We start from the raw sequence: 22113 nt of genomic DNA, 5'->3' as shown, positions 1-22113 counted from the left end.
TCCCCTGTTATAATGCTCTATAATGCTTCATAGGAACCTATAGTCTCACCACGTAGTCACAGAAGAAAATGAGTCCTCCCCTGTTATAATGCTCTATAATGCTTCATAGGGACCAATAGTCTCACCACGTAGTCACAGAAGAGAATGAGTCCTCCCCTGCGTACGATCTCTCTGTTACACATGGCCAGCCTGGCCTCTGGTCTCTCCTCCTCCACCCCTCCTGATGAATGAGGGCTCAGCAGCTTGGTACAGGACAGACTCTGTCTCCTAGAGAGGGAGGTAGAGGGAGAGTCAAAGCATTTAGGATTTGGTGTCGTCCAGAGAGACAGAGAGAGAGAGAGAGAGAGAGAGAGTGTGAGTGAGACAGAGAGACGGAGAGAGAGAGAGAGAGAGACAGAGACAGAGAGACAGAGAGAGAGACAGAGAGAGAGAGAGAGAGACAGAGAGACGGATAGACAGAGAGACAGAGAGAGAGTCAGAGAGAGAGAGTCAGAGAGAGAGAGAGAGACAGAGAGAGAGAGTCAGAGAGAGAGAGAGAGTCAGAGAGAGAGAGAGAGACAGAGAGAGAGAGAAAGATAGACCTACCTGGGTGTCTGGTGTACCTCAGCGAGAGAGAGACCTACCTGGGTGTCTGGTGTACCTCAGAGAGAGAGACCTACCTGGGTGTCTGGTGTACCTCAGCGAGAGAGAGACCTACCTGGGTGTCTGGTGTACCTCAGAGAGAGAGAGACCTACCTGGGTGTCTGGTGGACCTCAGAGAGAGAGAGACCTACCTGGGTGTCTGGTGTACCTCAGCGAGAGAGAGACCTACCTGGGTGTCTGGTGTACCTCAGAGAGAGACCTACCTGGGTGTCTGGTGGACCTCAGAGAGAGAGACCTACCTGGGTGTCTGGTGTACCTCAGCGAGAGAGAGACCTACCTGGGTGTCTGGTGTACCTCAGAGAGAGAGACCTACCTGGGTGTCTGGTGGACCTCAGAGAGAGAGAGACCTACCTGGGTGTCTGGTGGACCTCAGAGAGAGAGACCTACCTGGGTGTCTGGTGTACCTCAGAGAGAGAGAGACCTACCTGGGTGTCTGGTGGACCTCTGTCCACCAGCTGTAGTTGGTGTAGTTGATGATGAGGAGGACTTGGCACCAGAGTAGAACCAGAGAGGGGTGTGTGGTCACCAGGCAGCCCACCATGGCATTAAGACCCTCTAGGGGGTAGAAGACACCTGGACCTGCACCCAGAACAGCCTCACCCTTCAGGAGACGAGTGGCTGCTGCCGTGATCCTACGGAACATGCCTGGAGAGAGGGGAGGGATGGGAGAGAGAGGGATGAGAGAGAGAGGGGGAGGGATGGGAGAGAGAGAGAGGGATGAGAGAGAGAGGGGGAGGGATGGGGAGAGAGAGAGAGAGAGAGAGGGGGAGGGATGGGAGAGAGAGAGAGAGAGAGAGGGGGGGGGGGGATGGGAGAGAGAGAGGGGGGGGGATGGGAGAGAGAGAGGGGGGATGGGGAGAGAGAGAGAGGGGATGGGAAAGAGAGAGAGGGGGCATGGGCGAGAGAGAGAGGGGATGGGAAAGAGAGAGAGGGGATGGGAAAGAGAGAGAGGGGGCATGGGCGAGAGAGAGAGAGAGGGGGGGTGGGAGTGAGAGAGAGGGGGGATGGGAGAGAGAGAGAGGGGGGGATGGGAGAGAGAGTAAATGTCTAAATGTGAGTGTGTGTATATAGTGTGTATATATAAATGTGTGTGTATAGTGTGTATATATAAATGTGTGTGTATAGTGTGTATATATATATGTGTGTGTATAGTGTGTATATATGTGTGTGTATAGTGTGTATATATGTGTGTGTGTAGTGTGTATAGTGTGTATAGTGTGTATATATGTGTGTGTGTATAGTGTGTATATATGTGTGTGTATAGTGTGTATATATAAATGTGTGTATAGTGTGTATAGTGTGTATATATAAATGTGTGTATAGTGTGTATATATGTGTGTGTATATATGTGTGTGTGTATAGTGTGTATATATGTGTGTGTGTATAGTGTGTATATATGTGTGGGTGTATAGTGTGTATATATAAATGTGTGTACAGTGTGTATATATAAATGTGTGTATAGTGTGTATAGTGTGTATATATAAGTGTGTGTGTATAGTGTGTATAGTGTGTATATATAAATGTGTGTGTATAGTGTGTATATATGTGTGTGTTTGTGTATATATGTGTGTGTGTATAGTGTGTATATATGTGTGGGTGTATAGTGTCTATAGTGTGTATATATAAGTGTGTGTGTGTAGTGTGTATAGTGTGTATATATAAATGTGTGTATAGTGTGTATATATGTGTGTGTGTATAGTGTGTATAGTGTGTATATATAAATGTGTGTATAGTGTGTATATATGTGTGTGTGTATAGTGTGTATATATAAATGTGTGTATAGTGTGTATATATGTGTGTGTGTATAGTGTGTATATATAAATGTGTGAATAGTGTGTATATATGTGTGTGTGTATAGTGTGTATATATGTGTGTGTATAGTGTGTATATATAAATGTGTGTATAGTAAGTATATATGTGTGTGTGTATAGTGAGTATATATGTGTGTGTGTATAGTGTGTATATATGTGTGAGTATAGTGTGTATATATAAATGTGTGTGTATAGTGTGTATATATGTGTGTGTGTGTATAGTGTGTATATATGTGTGTGTGTATAGTGTGTATATATGTGTGGGTGTATAGTGTGTATAGTGTGTATATATAAATGTGTGTGTATAGTGTGTATATATGTGTGTGTGTGTATAGTGTATATATATGTGTGTGTGTATAGTGTGTATATATGTGTGGGTGTATAGTGTGTATAGTGTGTATACATAAGTGTGTGTGTATAGTGTGTATAGTGTGTATATATAAATGTGTGTATAGTGTGTATATATGTGTGTGTGTATAGTGTGTATAGTGTGTATATATAAATGTGTGTATAGCGTGTATATATGTGTGTGTGTATAGTGTGTATAGTGTGTATATATAAATGTGTGAATAGTGTGTATATATGTGTGTGTGTATAGTGTGCATATATGTGTGTGTATAGTGTGTATATATAAATGTGTGTATAGTGTGTATATATGTGTGTGTATAGTGTGTATATATGTGTGTGTATAGTGTGTATATATAAATGTGTGTGTATAGTGTGTATATATGTGTGTGTGTGTATAGTGTGTATATATGTGTGTGTGTATAGTGTGTATATATGTGTGGGTGTATAGTGTGTATAGTGTGTATATATAAATGTGTGAATAGTGTGTATATATGTGTGTGTGTATATATGTGTGTGTATAGTGTGTATATATATAAATGTGTGTATAGTGTGTATATATGTGTGTGTGTATAGTGTGTATATATAAATGTGTGTATAGCGTGTATATATGTGTGTGTGTATAGTGTGTATAGTGTGTATATATAAATGTGTGAATAGTGTGTATATATGTGTGTGTGTATAGTGTGCATATATGTGTGTGTATAGTGTGTATATATAAATGTGTGTATAGTGTGTATATATGTGTGTGTATAGTGTGTATATATGTGTGTGTATAGTGTGTATATATAAATGTGTGTGTATAGTGTGTATATATGTGTGTGTGTGTATAGTGTGTATATATGTGTGTGTGTATAGTGTGTATATATGTGTGGGTGTATAGTGTGTATAGTGTGTATATATAAATGTGTGAATAGTGTGTATATATGTGTGTGTGTATATATGTGTGTGTATAGTGTGTATATATATAAATGTGTGTATAGTGTGTATATATGTGTGTGTGTATAGTGTGTATATATGTGTGTGTATAGTGTGTATATATAAATGTGTGTATAGTGTGTATATATGTGTGTGTGTATAGTGTGTATATATGTGTGTGTATAGTGTGTATATATAAATGTGTGTATAGTGTGTATATATGTGTGTGTGTGTGTATAGTGTGTATATATAAATGTGTGAATAGTGTGTATATATGTGTGTGTGTATATATGTGTGTGTATAGTGTGTATATATAAATGTGTGTGTATAGTGTGTATATATGTGTGTGTGTGTATAGTGTGTATATATGTGTGTGTGTATAGTGTGTATATATGTGTGGGTGTATAGTGTGTATAGTGTGTATATATAAATGTGTGAATAGTGTGTATATATGTGTGTGTATAGTGTGTATATATAAATGTGTGTATAGTGTGTATATATGTGTGTGTGTATAGTGTGTATGTATGTGTGTGTATAGTGTGTATATATAAATGTGTGTATAGTGTGTATATATGTGTGTGTGTATAGTGTGTATATATGTGTGTGTATAGTGTGTATATATAAATGTGTGTATAGTGTGTATATATGTGTGTGTGTATAGTGTGTATATATGTGTGTGTATAGTGTGTATATATGTGTGTGTATAGTGTGTATATATAAATGTGTGTATAGTGTGTATATATGTGTGTGTGTGTATAGTGTGTATATATAAATGTGTGTATAGTGTGTATATATGTGTGTGTGTATAGTGTGTATAGTGTGTATATATGAGTGTGGGTATAGTGTGTATATATGTGTGTGTATAGTGTGTATATATAAATGTGTGTGTATAGTGTGTATATATAAATGTGTGTGTATAGTGTGTATATATAAATGTGTGTGTATAGTGTGTGTAGTGTGTGTAGTGTGTATAGTGTGTATAGTGTGTCCACTCACCACTCTGTGTGTGTGTATAGTGTGTATAGTGTATATAGTGGGTATATATGTGTGTGTGTATAGTGTGTATATGTGTGTGTGTATAGTGTGTATAGTGTGTATAGTGTGTATAGTGTGTATATATGTGTGTGTGTGTGTATAGTGTGTATATAGGTGTGTGTGTGTGTGTATAGTGTGTATATATGTGTGTGTATAGTGTGTATATATAAATGTGTCCACTCACCACTCTTGAAGATGTGTGTGTGTATATATATGTATATATATGTATATGTGTGTACAGTGTGTATAGTGTGTATATATGTGTGTGTGTGTATAGTGTGTGTGTGTGTATAGTGTGTATAGTGTGTATAATGTGTGTGTGTATAGTGTGTATAGTGTGTATATATGTGTGTGTGTATAGTGTGTATAGTGTGTACAGTGTATATAGTGTGTATAGTGTGTATAGTGTATATATAGTGTGTATAGTGTGTATAGTGTGTGTATATATAGTGTGTATAGTGTGTATAGTGTATAGTGTGTATAGTGTATATAGTGTGTATAGTGTGTATAGTGTATATAGTGTGTATAGTGTGTAGTGTGTATAGTGTGTATAGTGTATATAGTGTATATAGTGTGTATAGTGTGTACAGTGTGTGTACAGTGTGTGTATAGTGTGTACAGTGTGTACATTGTGTACAGTGTGTAGTGTGTACAGTGTGTATATAGTGTGTAGTGTGTATAGTGTATATAGTGTATATAGTGTGTATAGTGTGTACAGTGTATATAGTGTGTATAGTGTGTATAGTGTGTGTAGTGTGTGTAGTGTGTGTATATATAGTGTGTATAGTGTGTATAGTGTGTATAGTGTATAGTGTGTATAGTGTGTAGTGTGTATAGTGTGTATAGTGTGTATAGTGTGTACAGTGTGTGTATAGTGTATATAGTGTGTATAGTGTGTACAGTGTGTGTACAGTGTGTGTAGTGTGTACAGTGTGTACAGTGTGTAGTGTGTACAGTGTGTATATAGTGTGTAGTGTGTATAGTGTATATAGTGTGTATAGTGTGTATAGTGTGTATAGTGTGTACAGTGTATATAGTGTGTATAGTGTGTATAGTGTGTGTAGTGTGTGTAGTGTGTATAGTGTATGTAGTGTGTATAGTGTGTATAGTGTGTGTAGTGTATATAGTGTGTATAGTGTATAAAGTGTGTATAGTGTGTATAGTGTGTATCGTGTGTATAGTGTATGTAGTGTGTATAGTGTATATAGTGTGTATAGTGTGTATAGTGTGTATAGTGTGCATAGTGTGTATCGTGTGTATAGTGTGTACAGTGTGTGTAGTGTGCGTAGTGTGCATAGTGTGCATAGTGTATATATAGTGTGTATAGTGTGTATAGTGTATATATAGTGTGTATAGTGTGTATAGTGTGTATAGTGTGTGTAATGTGTACAGTGTGTACAGTGTGTATAGTGTGTACAGTGTGTACAGTGTGTGTAGTGTGTGTAGTGTGTGTAGTGTGTATAGTGTGTATAGTGTGTATAGTGTGTATAGTGTGTGTAGTGTGTGTAGAGTGTGTAGTGTGTGTAGTGTGTATAGTGTGTATAGTGTGTGTAGTGTGCATAGTGTGTATAGTGTGTATAGTGTGTACAGTGTGCGTAGTGTGCATAGTGTGCATAGTGTATATATAGTGTGTATAGTGTGTATAGTGTATATATAGTGTGTATAGTGTGTATAGTGTGTATAGTGTGTATAGTGTATATAGTGTGCATAGTGTGTATAGTGTGCATAGTGTGTATAGTGTGTACAGTGTGCGTAGTGTGCATAGTGTGCATAGTGTGCATAGTGTGCATAGTGTATATATAGTGTGTATAGTGTGTATAGTGTATATATAGTGTGTATAGTGTGTATAGTGTGTACAGTGTGTGTAGTGTGTGTAGTGTGTGTAGTGTGTATAGTGTGTATAGTGTGTATAGTGTGTATAGTGTGTGTAGTGTGTGTAGTGTGTGTAGTGTGTGTAGTGTGTATAGTGTGTGTAGTGTGTGTAGTGTGTGTAGTGTGTATAGTGTGTATAGTGTGTATAGTGTGCATAGTGTGTATAGTGTGTATAGTGTGTATAGTGTATATAGTGTGTACAGTGTATATAGTGTGTATAGTGTGTGTAGTGTGTACAGTGTGTAGTGTGTATAGTGTGTATAGTGTGTATAGTGTGTGTAGTGTGTATAGTGTGTGTAGTGTGTGTAGTGTATATAGGGTGTATAGTGTATGTAGTGTGTATAGTGTATATAGTGTGTATAGTGTGTATAGTGTGTGTAGTGTATATAGTGTGTATAGTGTGTATAGTGTGTATAGTGTGTATATTGTATGTAGTGTGTGTAGTGTGTGTAGTGTGTGTAGTGTATATAGTGTGTATAGTGTATGTAGTGTGTGTAGTGTGTGTAGTGTATATAGTGTGTATAGTGTATGTAGTGTGTATAGTGTGTATAGTGTGTATAGTGTGTATAGTGTGCATAGTGTGTATAGTGTGTATAGTGTGTATAGTGTATATATATGTGTGTGTATAGTGTGTATAGTGTGTATAGTGTGTATAGTGTGTATAGTGTATATATGTGTGTGTGTATAGTGTGTATAGTGTGTGTATAGTGTGTGTATAGCGTGTATAGCGTGTATAGCGTGTATAACGTGTATAGCGTGTACAGCGTGTACAGTGTGTACAGCGTGTATAGCGTGTACAGCGTGTACAGCGTGTACAGTGTGTATAGTGTGTATGTGTGTAGTGTGTACAGTGTGTATAGTGTGTATAGTGTGTATAGTGTGTACAGTGTGTATAGTGTGTAGTGTGTGTAGTGTGTGTAGTGTGTGTAGTGTGTATAGTGTGTACAGTGTGTATAGTGTGTATAGTGTGTATAGTGTGTGTAGTGTGTATAGTGTGTATAGTGTGTCCACTCACCACTCTTGAAGATGTGTATGAGACACATAAGCAGAGTCCCCAGCTGTTGACAGTAGAACGTGTGTTGCTGTTCGGTCATGTCAACCTTCACCTGTCTGGTCGAGATGTCATCTAACATCACTCCTACGAGCTGGAGTAGAAACCTGGAGAGAGGAGAGGAGAGGAGTCATCTAACATCACTCCTACTAGCTGGAGTAGAAACCTGGAGAGAGGAGAGGAGAGGAGTCATCTAACATCACTCCTACGAGCTGGAGTAGAAACCTGGAGAGAGGAGAGGAGAGGAGTCATCTAACATCACTCCTACTAGCTGGAGTAGGAACCTGGAGAGAGGAGAGGAGAGGAGTCATCTAACATCACTCCTACGAGCTGGAGTAGAAACCTGGAGAGAGGAGAGGAGAGGAGTCATCTAACATCACTCCTACTAGCTGGAGTAGGAACCTGGAGAGAGGAGAGGAGAGGAGTCATCTAACATCACTCCTACGAGCTGGAGTAGAAACCTGGAGAGAGGAGAGGAGAGGAGTCATCTAACATCACTCCTACTAGCTGGAGTAGGAACCTGGAGAGAGGAGAGGAGTCATCTAACATCACTCCTACTAGCTGGAGTAGAAACCTGGAGAGAGGAGAGGAGTCATCTAACATCACTCCTACTAGATGGAGTAGGAACCTGGAGAGAGGAGAGGAGAGGAGTCATCTAACATCACTCCTACTAGCTGGAGTAGGAACCTGGAGAGAGGAGAGGAGTCATCTAACATCACTCCTACTAGATGGAGTAGAAACCTGGAGAGAGGAGAGGAGTCATCTAACATCACTCCTACTAGCTGGAGTAGGAACCTGGAGAGAGGAGAGGAGTCATCTAACATCACTCCTACTAGCTGGAGTAGAAACCTGGAGAGAGGAGAGGAGAGGAGTCATCTAACATCACTCCTACTAGCTGGAGTAGGAACCTGGAGAGAGGAGAGGAGTCATCTAACATCACTCCTACTAGCTGGAGTAGGAACCTGGAGAGAGGAGAGGAGAGGAGTCATCTAACATCACTCCTACTAGCTGGAGTAGGAACCTGGAGAGAGGAGAGGAGAGGAGTCATCTAACATCACTCCTACTAGCTGGAGTAGGAACCTGGAGAGAGGAGAGGAGTCATCTAACATCACTCCTACTAGCTGGAGTAGGAACCTGGAGAGAGGAGAGGAGAGGAGTCATCTAACATCACTCCTACTAGCTGGAGTAGGAACCAGGAGAGAGGAGAGGAGAGGAGTCATCTAACATCACTCCTACTAGCTGGAGTAGGAACCTGGAGAGAGGAGAGGAGAGGAGTCATCTAACATCACTCCTACTAGCTGGAGTAGGAACCTGGAGAGAGGAGAGGAGAGGAGTCATCTAACATCACTCCTACTAGCTGGAGTAGGAAACTGGAGAGAGGAGAGGAGAGGAGTCATCTAACATCACTCCTACTAGCTGGAGTAGGAACCTGGAGAGAGGAGAGGAGTCATCTAACATCACTCCTACTAGCTGGAGTAGGAACCTGGAGAGAGGAGAGGAGTCATCTAACATCACTCCTACTAGCTGGAGTAGAAACCTGGAGAGAGGAGAGGAGTCATCTAACATCACTCCTACTAGCTGGAGTAGGAACCTGGAGAGAGGAGAGGAGTCATCTAACATCACTCCTACTAGCTGGAGTAGGAACCTGGAGAGAGGAGAGGAGTCATCTAACATCACTCCTACTAGCTGGAGTAGAAACCTGGAGAGAGGAGAGGAGTCATCTAACATCACTCCTACTAGCTGGAGTAGGAACCTGGAGAGAGGAGAGGAGAGGAGTCATCTAACATCACTCCTACTAGCTGGAGTAGGAACCTGGAGAGAGGAGAGGAGAGGAGTCATCTAACATCACTCCTACTAGCTGGAGTAGGAACATGGAGAGAGGAGAGGAGAGGAGTCATCTAACATCACTCCTACTAGCTGGAGTAGAAACCTGGAGAGAGGAGAGGAGTCATCTAACATCACTCCTACTAGCTGGAGTAGGAACCAGGAGAGAGGAGAGGAGAGGAGTCATCTAACATCACTCCTACTAGCTGGAGTAGAAACCTGGAGAGAGGAGAGGAGTCATCTAACATCACTCCTACTAGCTGGAGTAGGAACCTGGAGAGAGGAGAGGAGAGGAGTCATCTAACATCACTCCTACTAGCTGGAGTAGGAACCTGGAGAGAGGAGAGGAGAGGAGTCATCTAACATCACTCCTACTAGCTGGAGTAGAAACCTGGAGAGAGGAGAGGAGAGGAGTCATCTAACATCACTCCTACTAGCTGGAGTAGAAACCTGGAGAGAGGAGAGGAGAGGAGTCATCTAACATCACTCCTACTAGCTGGAGTAGAAACCTGGAGAGAGGAGAGGAGAGGAGTCATCTAACATCACTCCTACTAGCTGGAGTAGAAACCTGGAGAGAGGAGAGGAGAGGAGTCATCTAACATCACTCCTACTAGCTGGAGTAGAAACCTGGAGAGAGGAGAGGAGAGGAGTCATCTAACATCACTCCTACTAGCTGGAGTAGAAACCTGGAGAGAGGAGAGGAGAGGAGTCATCTAACATCACTCCTACTAGCTGGAGTAGGAACCTGGAGAGAGGAGAGGAGTCATCTAACATCACTCCTACTAGCTGGAGTAGGAACCAGGAGAGAGGAGAGGAGAGGAGTCATCTAACATCACTCCTACTAGCTGGAGTAGGAAACTGGAGAGAGGAGAGGAGAGGAGTCATCTAACATCACTCCTACTAGCTGGAGTAGAAACCTGGAGAGAGGAGAGGAGTCATCTAACATCACTCCTACTAGCTGGAGCTGGAGTAGGAACCTGGAGAGAGGAGAGGAGAGGAGTCATCTAACATCACTCCTACTAGCTGGAGTAGAAACCTGGAGAGAGGAGAGGAGAGGAGTCATCTAACATCACTCCTACTAGCTGGAGTAGGAACCTGGAGAGAGGAGAGGAGAGGAGTCATCTAACATCACTCCTACTAGCTGGAGTAGGAACCTGGAGAGAGGAGAGGAGAGGAGAGGAGTCATCTAACATCACTCCTACTAGCTGGAGTAGAAACCTGGAGAGAGGAGAGGAGTCATCTAACATCACTCCTACTAGCTGGAGTAGGAACCTGGAGAGAGGAGAGGAGTCATCTAACATCACTCCTACTAGCTGGAGTAGAAACCTGGAGAGAGGAGAGGAGTCATCTAACATCACTCCTACTAGCTGGAGTAGGAATCTGGAGAGAGGAGAGGAGTCATCTAACATCACTCCTACTAGCTGGAGTAGAAACCTGGAGAGAGGAGAGGAGAGGAGTCATCTAACATCACTCCTACTAGCTGGAGTAGGAACCTGGAGAGAGGAGAGGAGAGGAGTCATCTAACATCACTCCTACTAGCTGGAGTAGGAACCTGGAGAGAGGAGAGGAGAGGAGTCATCTAACATCACTCCTACTAGCTGGAGTAGGAACCTGGAGAGAGGAGAGGAGAGGAGTCATCTAACATCACTCCTACGAGCTGGAGTAGGAACCTGGAGAGAGGAGAGGAGAGGAGTCATCTAACATCACTCCTACTAGCTGGAGTAGGAACCTGGAGAGAGGAGAGGAGTCATCTAACATCACTCCTACTAGCTGGAGTAGGAACCTGGAGAGAGGAGAGGAGAGGAGTCATCTAACATCACTCCTACTAGCTGGAGTAGGAACCTGGAGAGAGGAGAGGAGTCATCTAACATCACTCCTACTAGCTGGAGTAGGAACCTGGAGAGAGGAGAGGAGAGGAGTCATCTAACATCACTCCTACTAGCTGGAGTAGGAACCTGGAGAGAGGAGAGGAGAGGAGTCATCTAACATCACTCCTACTAGCTGGAGTAGGAACCTGGAGAGAGGAGAGGAGTCATCTAACATCACTCCTACTAGCTGGAGTAGAAACCTGGAGAGAGGAGAGGAGAGGAGTCATCTAACATCACTCCTACGAGCTGGAGTAGGAACCTGGAGAGAGGAGAGGAGAGGAGTCATCTAACATCACTCCTACTAGCTGGAGTAGGAACCTGGAGAGAGGAGAGGAGAGGAGTCATCTAACATCACTCCTACTAGCTGGAGTAGGAACCTGGAGAGAGGAGAGGAAAGGAGTCATCTAACATCACTCCTACTAGCTGGAGTAGGAACCTGGAGAGAGGAGAGGAGAGGAGTCATCTAACATCACTCCTACTAGCTGGAGTAGGAACCTGGAGAGAGGAGAGGAGTCATCTAACATCACTCCTACGAGCTGGAGTAGAAACCTGGAGAGAGGAGAGGAGTCATCTAACATCACTCCTACTAGCTGGAGTAGAAACCTGGAGAGAGGAGAGGAGAGGAGTCATCTAACATCACTCCTACTAGCTGGAGTAGGAACCTGGAGAGAGGAGAGGAGAGGAGTCATCTAACATCACTCCTACTAGCTGGAGTAGGAACCTGGAGAGAGGAGAGTAGAGGAGTCATCTAACATCACTCCTACTAGCTGGAGTAGGAACCTGGAGAGAGGAGAGGAGAGGAGTCATCTAACATCACTCCTACTAGCTGGAGTAGGAACCTGGAGAGAGGAGAGTAGAGGAGTCATCTAACATCACTCCTACTAGCTGGAGTAGGAACCTGGAGAGAGGAGAGGAGAGGAGTCATCTAACATCACTCCTACTAGCTGGAGTAGAAACCTGGAGAGAGGAGAGGAGTCATCTAACATCACTCCTACTAGCTGGAGTAGGAACCTGGAGAGAGGAGAGGAGAGGAGTCATCTAACATCACTCCTACTAGCTGGAGTAGGAACCTGGAGAGAGGAGAGGAGTCATCTAACATCACTCCTACTAGCTGGAGTAGGGACCTGGAGAGAGGAGAGGAGTCATCTAACATCACTCCTACTAGCTGGAGTAGAAACCTGGAGAGAGGAGAGGAGTCATCTAACATCACTCCTACTAGCTGGAGTAGGAACCTGGAGAGAGGAGAGGAGAGGAGTCATCTAACATCACTCCTACTAGCTGGAGTAGGAACCTGGAGAGAGGAGAGGAGAGGAGTCATCTAACATCACTCCTACTAGCTGGAGTAGGAACCTGGAGAGAGGAGAGGAGAGGAGTCATCTAACATCACTCCTACTAGCTGGAGTAGGAACCTGGAGAGAGGAGAGGAGAGGAGTCATCTAACATCACTCCTACTAGCTGGAGTAGAAACCTGGAGAGAGGAGAGGAGTCATCTAACATCACTCCTACTAGCTGGAGTAGGAACCTGGAGAGAGGAGAGGAGAGGAGTCATCTAACATCACTCCTACTAGCTGGAGTAGAAACCTGGAGAGAGGAGAGGAGAGGAGTCATCTAACATCACTCCTACTAGCTGGAGTAGGAACCTGGAGAGAGGAGAGGAGAGGAGTCATCTAACATCACTCCTACGAGCTGGAGTAGGAACCTGGAGAGAGGAGAGTAGAGGAGTCATCTAACATCACTCCTACTAGCTGGAGTAGGAACCTGGAGAGAGGAGAGGAGTCATCTAACATCACTCCTACTAGCTGGAGTAGAAACCTGGAGAGAGGAGAGGAGTCATCTAACATCACTCCTACTAGCTGGAGTAGGAACCTGGAGAGAGGAGAGGAGAGGAGTCATCTAACATCACTCCTACTAGCTGGAGTAGAAACCTGGAGAGAGGAGAGGAGTCATCTAACATCACTCCTACTAGCTGGAGTAGGAACCTGGAGAGAGGAGAGGAGAGAGTCATCTAACATCACTCCTACTAGCTGGAGTAGGAACCTGGAGAGAGGAGAGGAGTCATCTAACATCACTCCTACTAGATGGAGTAGAAACCTGGAGAGAGGAGAGGAGAGGAGTCATCTAACATCACTCCTACTAGCTGGAGTAGGAACCTGGAGAGAGGAGAGGAGTCATCTAACATCACTCCTACTAGCTGGAGTAGAAACCTGGAGAGAGGAGAGGAGAGGAGTCATCTAACATCACTCCTACTAGCTGGAGTAGGAACCTGGAGAGAGGAGAGGAGTCATCTAACATCACTCCTACTAGCTGGAGTAGAAACCTGGAGAGAGGAGAGGAGTCATCTAACATCACTCCTACTAGCTGGAGTAGAAACCTGGAGAGAGGAGAGGAGTCATCTAACATCACTCCTACTAGCTGGAGTAGGAACCTGGAGAGAGGAGAGGAGAGGAGTCATCTAACATCACTCCTACTAGCTGGAGTAGGAACCTGGAGAGAGGAGAGGAGTCATCTAACATCACTCCTACGAGCTGGAGTAGGAACCTGGAGAGAGGAGAGGAGTCATCTAACATCACTCCTACTAGCTGGAGTAGAAACCTGGAGAGAGGAGAGGAGTCATCTAACATCACTCCTACTAGCTGGAGTAGGAACCTGGAGAGAGGAGAGGAGAGGAGTCATCTAACATCACTCCTACTAGCTGGAGTAGGAACCTGGAGAGAGGAGAGGAGAGGAGTCATCTAACATCACTCCTACTAGCTGGAGTAGAAACCTGGAGAGAGGAGAGGAGAGGAGTCATCTAACATCACTCCTACGAGCTGGAGTAGGAACCTGGAGAGAGGAGAGGAGTCATCTAACATCACTCCTACTAGCTGGAGTAGAAACCTGGAGAGAGGAGAGGAGAGGAGTCATCTAACATCACTCCTACGAGCTGGAGTAGGAACCTGGAGAGAGGAGAGGAGTCATCTAACATCACTCCTACTAGCTGGAGTAGGAACCTGGAGAGAGGAGAGGAGTCATCTAACATCACTCCTACTAGCTGGAGTAGGAACCTGGAGAGAGGAGAGGAGTCATCTAACATCACTCCTACTAGCTGGAGTAGGAACCTGGAGAGAGGAGAGGAGTCATCTAACATCACTCCTACTAGCTGGAGTAGGAACCTGGAGAGAGGAGAGGAGAGGAGTCATCTAACATCACTCCTACTAGCTGGAGTAGGAACCTGGAGAGAGGAGAGGAGTCATCTAACATCACTCCTACTAGCTGGAGTAGGAACCTGGAGAGAGGAGAGGAGTCATCTAACATCACTCCTACTAGCTGGAGTAGGAACCTGGAGAGAGGAGAGGAGTCATCTAACATCACTCCTACTAGCTGGAGTAGAAACCTGGAGAGAGGAGAGGAGAGGAGTCATCTAACATCACTCCTACTAGCTGGAGTAGAAACCTGGAGAGAGGAGAGGAGAGGAGTCATCTAACATCACTCCTACTAGCTGGAGTAGGAACCTGGAGAGAGGAGAGGAGTCATCTCATAAGGCCTTCATGGTCGAACTGCTGCAAAGAAACCACTACCAGGGTAGCCTAGTGGTTAGAGTGTAGAAGAGGTAGGTAGCCTAGTGGTTAGAGTGTAGAGGTGGCAGGTAGCCTAGTGGTTAGAGTGTAGAGGAGGTAGGTAGCCTAGTGGTTAGAGTGTAGAGGAGGCAGGTAGCCTAGTGGTTAGAGTGTAGATGAGGCAGGTAGCCTAGTGGTTAGAGTGTAGATGAGGCAGGTAGCCTAGTGGTTAGAGTGTAGAGGAGGCAGGTAGCCTAGTGGTTAGAGTGTAGAGGGGGCAGGTAGCCTAGTGGTTAGAGTGTAGAGGAGGCAGGTAGCCTAGTGGTTAGAGTGTGGAGGAGGTAGGTAGCCTAGTGGTTAGAGTGTAGAGGAGGCAGGTAGCCTAGTGGTTAGAGTGTAGAGGGGGCAGGTAGCCTAGTGGTTAGAGTGTAGATGAGGCAGGTAGCCTAGTGGTTAGAGTGTAGAGGAGGCAGGTAGCCTAGTGGTTAGAGTGTAGATGAGGCAGGTAGCCTAGTGGTTAGAGTGTAGAGGTGGCAGGTAGCCTAGTGGTTAGAGTGTAGAGGAGGCAGGTAGCCTAGTGGTTAGAGTGTAGAGGAGGCAGGTAGCCTAGTGGTTAGAGTGTAGATGAGGCAGGTAGCCTAGTGGTTAGAGTGTAGATGAGGCAGGTAGCCTAGTGGTTAGAGTGTAGAGGAGGCAGGTAGCCTAGTGGTTAGAGTGTAGAGGAGGCAGGTAGCCTAGTGGTTAGAGTGTAGATGAGGCAGGTAGCCTAGTGGTTAGAGTGTAGAGGTGGCAGGTAGCCTAGTGGTTAGAGTGTAGAGGAGGCAGGTAGCCTAGTGGTTAGAGTGTAGATGAGGCAGGTAGCCTAGTGGTTAGAGTGTAGAGGAGGCAGGTAGCCTAGTGGTTAGAGTGTAGAGGAGGCAGGTAGCCTAGTGGTTAGAGTGTAGAGGAGGCAGGTAGCCTAGTGGTTAGAGTATAGATGAGGCAGGTAGCCTAGTGGTTAGAGTGTAGAGGAGGCAGGTAGCCTAGGGGTTAGAGTGTAGAGGAGGCAGGTAGCCTAGTGGTTAGAGTGTAGAGGGGGCAGGTAGCCTAGTGGTTAGAGTGTAGAGGGGGCAGGTAGCCTAGTGGTTAGAGTGTAGAGGAGGCAGGTAGCCTAGTGGTTAGAGTGTAGAGGGGGCAGGTAGCCTAGTGGTTAGAGTGTAGAGGTGGCAGGGTAGCCTAGTGGTTAGAGTGTAGAGGTGGCAGGGTAGCCTAGTGGTTAGAGCGTTGGACTAGTAACCGGAAGGTTGCAAGTTCAAACCCCCGAGCTGACAAGGTACAAAATCTGTCGTTCTGCCCCTGAACAGGCAGTTAACCCACTGTTCCTAGAAGAAGAAGAAGAAGAGACTGGCTTGGGCCAAGAAAACACAAGACATGGACATTAGACTGGTAGAAATCAGTCCTTTGGTCTGATGAGTACAAATGTGAGATTTTTGTTTCCAACCGCTGTGTCTCTGTGAGACGTAGACTAGGTGAATGGATGATCTCCACATGTGTGGTTCCCACCGTGAAGCATGGAGGAGGAGGTGTGATGGTGTGGGGGTGCTTTGTAACACTGTCTGTGGTTTATTTAGAGTTCAAGGCCCACTTAACCAGCATGGCTACCACAGCATTCTGCAGTGATACGCCATCCCATCAGGTTTGCACTTAGTGGGACTATCATTTGTTTTTTCAACAGGACAATGACCCAAAACACACCTCCAGGCTGTGTAAGGACTATTTGACCGAGAAGGAGAGTGATGGAGTGCTGCATCAGATGACCTGGCCTCAACAATCACCCGACCTCAACATAAATGAGATGGTTTGAGTGAAGGAAAAGCAGCCAACAAGTGCTCAGCATATGTGGGAACTCCTTCAAGACTGTTGGAAAAGCATTCCAGGTGAAGCTGGTTGAGAGAATGCCAAAAGCTGTGCAAAGCTGTCATCAAGGCAAAAAAGGGTGGCTACTTATTTTTAAAGTGAGGTTGCCAATTTTTTAAATATCGCGCTCTCTCATATTCCTAAATGATCAAGAGTCAACTTTGACCCCTAAAAGTGTGTGCCATAATAGCCACAGAGCAACCGTGAAGACCCGATCCTGCACTCACCTGGCAAACGTCTCCTCCGGCAGCACCCGCTCTCCGTTGGCCTCCTGGTTGTCGGGGGCGACAGTCGCCGGGGGCGCCAGAGGCGGTGGCGACGAGAGGCTGCTGTCGTCGCGGAGATGTCGGATGGTGGGACAGGAGAGGAGGAGAGGAGAGAGGGAGGGAGGAGAGAGGGAGAGGGAGGGAGGAGAGAGGGAGAGCTCGTGGACACGTGAGAGAATTATGTCTTCAGTGGACTGAGAGATGAGAACTCTGAGGACAGCCAAGACACCTGACACCCACAGCTGAACTGTGTTGACATTAGCCTGGGGAGGGGGGAGAGAGGGAGGAGAGAGGGAGGAGAGAGGGAGGGAGGGAGGGAGGGAGGGGAGGGAGGAGGGAGAGGAGGAGGAGAGGGGGAGGGAGGAGGGAGGAGGAGGGAGGGAGGGAGGGGGAGGGGAGGAGGGAGGAGGAGGGGAGGGAGGGGAGAGAGGAGGGAGGGGAGAGGAGGGGGGAGGAGGGAGGGAGGGAGGGAGGGGGAGGGAGGGAGGAGGGAGGGAGGAGAGAGGGAGGAGGGAGGGAGGAGGAGGAGGAGGGAGGGAGGGAGGAGGGAGGAGGAGGGAGGGAGAGAGGGGGGAGGAGGAGGGAGGAGAGAGGAGGAGGAGAGAGGAGGAGGGAGGAGAGAGGGAGGGAGGGAGAGAGAGGAGGGGGGGGGAGGGAGGAGAGAGAGGGGAGAGAGGGAGGGAGGGAGGGAGGAGGGAGGGAGGGGGAGGGAGGAGAGGGAGGGAGGGAGGGAGGAGGGAGGGAGGAGGGAGGGAGGGAGGGAGGGGGAGGGAGGGAGAGAGGGAGGGGAGGAGAGGGGGGGAGGGAGGGGGGAGGGAGGGGGGGAGGGAGAGGGGAGGGGGGAGGGAGGAGGGAGGGAGGGAGGGAGGAGGGAGGGAGGGAGGGAGGGAGGGAGGAGAGAGGGAGGAGAGGGGGGAGGGAGGGGGAGGGAGGGAGGGAGGAGAGAGGGAGGGGAGGGGGGGGAGGGAGGAGGAGGGAGGGGGGAGGGAGGGAGAGGGAGGAGAGGGGGAGGGAGGGAGGGAGGGGAGGGAGGGAGAGGGGGGGGAGGAGGGAGGGAGGGAGGGGAGGAGAGGGAGGGAGGGAGGGAGGGAGGAGGAGGGGGGGAGGGAGGGAGGAGGGGGAGGGAGGGAGAGAGGGGGAGGGAGGGAGGGAGAGGGGGAGGGAGGGAGGGAGGGAGGGAGGAGAGAGGGGGAGAGAGAGGAGGAGAGAGGTTGGGGGGAGGGAGGAGGGGGGTGGAGAGAGTGAGAGAGGGGGGGTGGAGAGAGAGAGAGAGAGAGAGTTAGCCTCAGTAAAGACCTGGCAACAATTGAATTATCCAAAAAGCTCAAATTCCGTGTGTCTCACCATGGTAGCAGGTGTAGTGAACATTCCCTTCAGCAGCATATCAACCGGGCGGAGAGAGGAGGGAGCGACCGTCTCAAACAGAGTGTTCAACACCCCCAGAGCCTCAGGGGAGTCCAGGTGCATCTAGGACAGAACACTCAGTCAGTAGACACTACCTCAGGTCCCGTGTTACCATGACACTACCTCAGGCCCCGTGTTACCATGACACTACCTCGGGTCCCGTCTTGCTAACCTCGGGTCCCGTCTTGCTAACCTCGGGTCCCGTCTTGCTAACCTCGGGTCCCGTCTTGCTAACCTCGGGTCCCGTCTTGCTAACCTCGGGTCCCGTCTTGCTAACCTCGGGTCCCGTCTTGCTAACCTCGGGTCCCGTCTTGCTAACCTCGGGTTCCGTGTCGCTAACCTCGGGTCCCGTGTCGCTAACCTCGGGTCCCGTGTCGCTAACCTCGGGTCCCGTGTCGCTAACCTCGGGTCCAGTGTCGCTAACCTCGGGTCCCGTGTCGCTAACCTCGGGTCCCGTGTCGCTAACCTCGGGTCCCGTCTTGCTAACCTCGGGTCCCGTCTTGCTAACCTCGGGTCCCGTCTTGCTAACCTCGGGTCCCGTCTTGCTAACCTCGGGTCCCGTCTTGCTAACCTCGGGTCCCGTCTTGCTAACCTCGGGTCCCGTCTTGCTAACCTCGGGTCCCGTGTCGCTAACCTCGGGTCCCGTGTCGCTAACCTCGGGTCCCGTGTCGCTAACCTCGGGTCCCGTGTCGCTAACCTCGGGTCCCGTGTCGCTAACCTCGGGTCCCGTGTCGCTAACCTCGGGTCCAGTGTCGCTACCCTCAGGTCCCGTGTCGCTAACCTCAGGTCCAGTGTCGCTAACCTCAGGTCCCGTGTCGCTAACCTCAGGTCCAGTGTCGCTAACCTCAGGTCCCGTGTCGCTAACCTCAGGTCCCGTGTCGCTACCCTCAGGTCCCGTGTCGCTAACCTCAGGTCCAGTGTCGCTAACCTCAGGTCCAGTGTCGCTAACCTCAGGTCCCGTGTCGCTACCTCAGGTCCCGTCTTGCTACCTCAGGTCCAGTGTCGCTAACCTCAGGTCCTGTGTCGCTACCTCAGGTCCTGTGTCGCTAACCTCAGGTCCCGTGTCGCTACCTCAGGTCCAGTGTCGCTAACCTCAGGTCCTGTGTCGCTACCTCAGGTCCTGTGTCGCTAACCTCAGGTCCCGTGTCGCTACCTCAGGTCCAGTGTCGCTACCTCAGGTCCTGTGTCGCTACCTCAGGTCCTGTGTCGCTAACCTCAGGTCCCGTGTCGCTACCTCAGGTCCAGTGTCGCTAACCTCAGGTCCCGTCTTGCTACCTCAGGTCCAGTGTCGCTAACCTCAGGTCCCGTCTTGCTACCTCAGGTCCCGTGTCGCTAACCTCAGGTCCCGTGTCGCTAACCTCAGGTCCCGTGTCGCTACCTCAGGTCCCGTGTCGCTAACCTCAGGTCCCGTGTCGCTACCTCAGGTCCAGTGTCGCTAACCTCGGGTCCCGTGTCGCTAACCTCGGGTCCAGTGACGCTAACCTCGGGTCCAGTGTCGCTAACCTCAGGTCCCGTGTCGCTAACCTCAGGTCCCGTGTCGCTAACCTCAGGTCCCGTGTCGCTAACCTCAGGTCCCGTGTCGCTAACCTCAGGTCCCGTGTCGCTAACCTCAGGTCCAGTGTCGCTAACCTCAGGTCCAGTGTCGCTACCTCAGGTCCCGTGTCGCTAACCTCAGGTCCAGTGTCGCTAACCTCAGGTCCAGTGTCGCTAACCTCAGGTCCAGTGTCGCTAACCTCAGGTCCAGTGTCGCTAACCTCAGGTCCAGTGTCGCTAACCTCAGGTCCAGTGTCGCTAACCTCAGGTCCAGTGTCGCTAACCTCAGGTCCAGTGTCGCTAACCTCAGGTCCCGTGTCGCTAACCTCAGGTCCCGTGTTGCTACCTCAGGTCCCGTGTTGCTACCTCAGGTCCTGTGTCGCTAACCTCAGGTCCAGTGTCGCTAACCTCAGGTCCAGTGTCGCTAACCTCAGGTCCAGTGTCGCTAACCTCAGGTCCAGTGTCGCTAACCTCAGGTCCAGTGTCGCTAACCTCAGGTCCCGTGTCGCTAACCTCAGGTCCCGTGTCGCTAACCTCAGGTCCCGTCTTGCTACCCTCAGGTCCCGTGTCGCTACCCTCGGGTCCCGTGTCGCTAACCTCGGGTCCTGTGTCGCTAACCTCGGGTCCCGTGTCGCTAACCTCAGGTCCCGTGTCGCTAACCTCAGGTCCTGTGTTGCTACCTCAGGTCCAGTGTCGCTAACCTCGGGTCCCGTGTCGCTAACCTCGGGTCCCGTGTCGCTAACCTCGGGTCCAGTGTCGCTAACCTCGGGTCCCGTGTCGCTAACCTCGGGTCCCGTGTCGCTAACCTCGGGTCCAGTGTCGCTAACCTCAGGTCCAGTGTCGCTAACCTCAGGTCCAGTGTCGCTAACCTCAGGTCCAGTGTCGCTAACCTCAGGTCCAGTGTCGCTAACCTCAGGTCCCGTGTCGCTAACCTCAGGTCCAGTGTCGCTAACCTCAGGTCCAGTGTCGCTAACCTCAGGTCCAGTGTCGCTAACCTCAGGTCCAGTGTCGCTAACCTCAGGTCCCGTGTCGCTAACCTCAGGTCCAGTGTCGCTAACCTCAGGTCCAGTGTCGCTAACCTCAGGTCCAGTGTCGCTAACCTCAGGTCCAGTGTCGCTAACCTCAGGTCCAGTGTCGCTAACCTCAGGTCCAGTGTTGCTATGACACTACCTCAGGTCCTGTGTTGCTACCTCAGGTCCTGTGTTGCTATGACACCACCTCAGGTCCTGTGTTGCTACCTCAGGTCTGTGTTGCTATGACACTACCTCAGGTCCTGTGTTGCTACCTCAGGTCCTGTGTTGCTATGACACCACCTCAGGTCCTGTGTTGCTACCTCAGGTCTGTGTTGCTATGACACCACCTCAGGTCCTGTGTTGCTACCTCAGGTCCTGTGTTACCATGACACCACCTCAGGTCCTGTGTTGCTACCTCAGGTCCTGTGTTACCATGACACTACCTCAGGTCCTGTGACACTACCTCAGGTCCTGTGTTACCATGACACTACCTCAGGTCCTGTGTTGCTATGACACCACCTCAGGTCCTGTGTTGCTACCTCAGGTCCTGTGTTACCATGACACTACCTCAGGTCCTGTGACACTACCTCAGGTCCTGTGTTACCATGACACTACCTCAGGTCCTGTGTTGCTATGACACCACCTCAGGTCCTGTGTTGCTACCTCAGGTCCTGTGTTGCTATGACACCACCTCAGGTCCTGTGTTGCTACCTCAGGTCCTGTGTTGCTATGACACCACCTCAGGTCCTGTGTTGCTACCTCAGGTCTGTGTTGCTATGACACTACCTCAGGTCCTGTGTTGCTACCTCAGGTCCTGTGTTGCTATGACACCACCTCAGGTCCTGTGTTGCTACCTCAGGTCTGTGTTGCTATGACACTACCTCAGGTCCTGTGTTGCTACCTCAGGTCCTGTGTTGCTATGACACCACCTCAGGTCCTGTGTTGCTACCTCAGGTCTGTGTTGCTATGACACCACCTCAGGTCCTGTGTTGCTACCTCAGGTCCTGTGTTACCATGACACCACCTCAGGTCCTGTGTTGCTACCTCAGGTCCTGTGTTACCATGACACTACCTCAGGTCCTGTGTTGCTACCTCAGGT

The 22113-nt window shown here is 48.4% G+C and overlaps 1 protein-coding gene across 1 annotated transcript in view; it reads right to left on the bottom strand.

The window, feature by feature from the left end:
• LOC135507192 (huntingtin-like) overlaps window positions 1–22113 on the bottom strand; it is a 190479-nt gene that overhangs the window by 80646 nt on the left and 87720 nt on the right. The window contains exons 39-43 of the mRNA XM_064926780.1: window positions 18409–18531; window positions 17026–17327; window positions 7639–7781; window positions 1068–1287; window positions 126–267 (exon numbers count right to left, since the gene is read on the bottom strand). Of these exons, the coding sequence (XP_064782852.1) occupies window positions 126–267; window positions 1068–1287; window positions 7639–7781; window positions 17026–17327; window positions 18409–18531 (930 nt within the window). The remainder of the gene's footprint in view (window positions 1–125; window positions 268–1067; window positions 1288–7638; window positions 7782–17025; window positions 17328–18408; window positions 18532–22113) is intronic.

This window comes from Oncorhynchus masou, chromosome 20 (genome assembly GCF_036934945.1).
Source record: "Oncorhynchus masou masou isolate Uvic2021 chromosome 20, UVic_Omas_1.1, whole genome shotgun sequence".
Classification (NCBI taxonomy): domain Eukaryota; kingdom Metazoa; phylum Chordata; class Actinopteri; order Salmoniformes; family Salmonidae; genus Oncorhynchus; species Oncorhynchus masou.
Note: the sequence above shows the minus strand (reverse complement) of the source record. Positions and strands in the feature narration are given on the sequence as shown.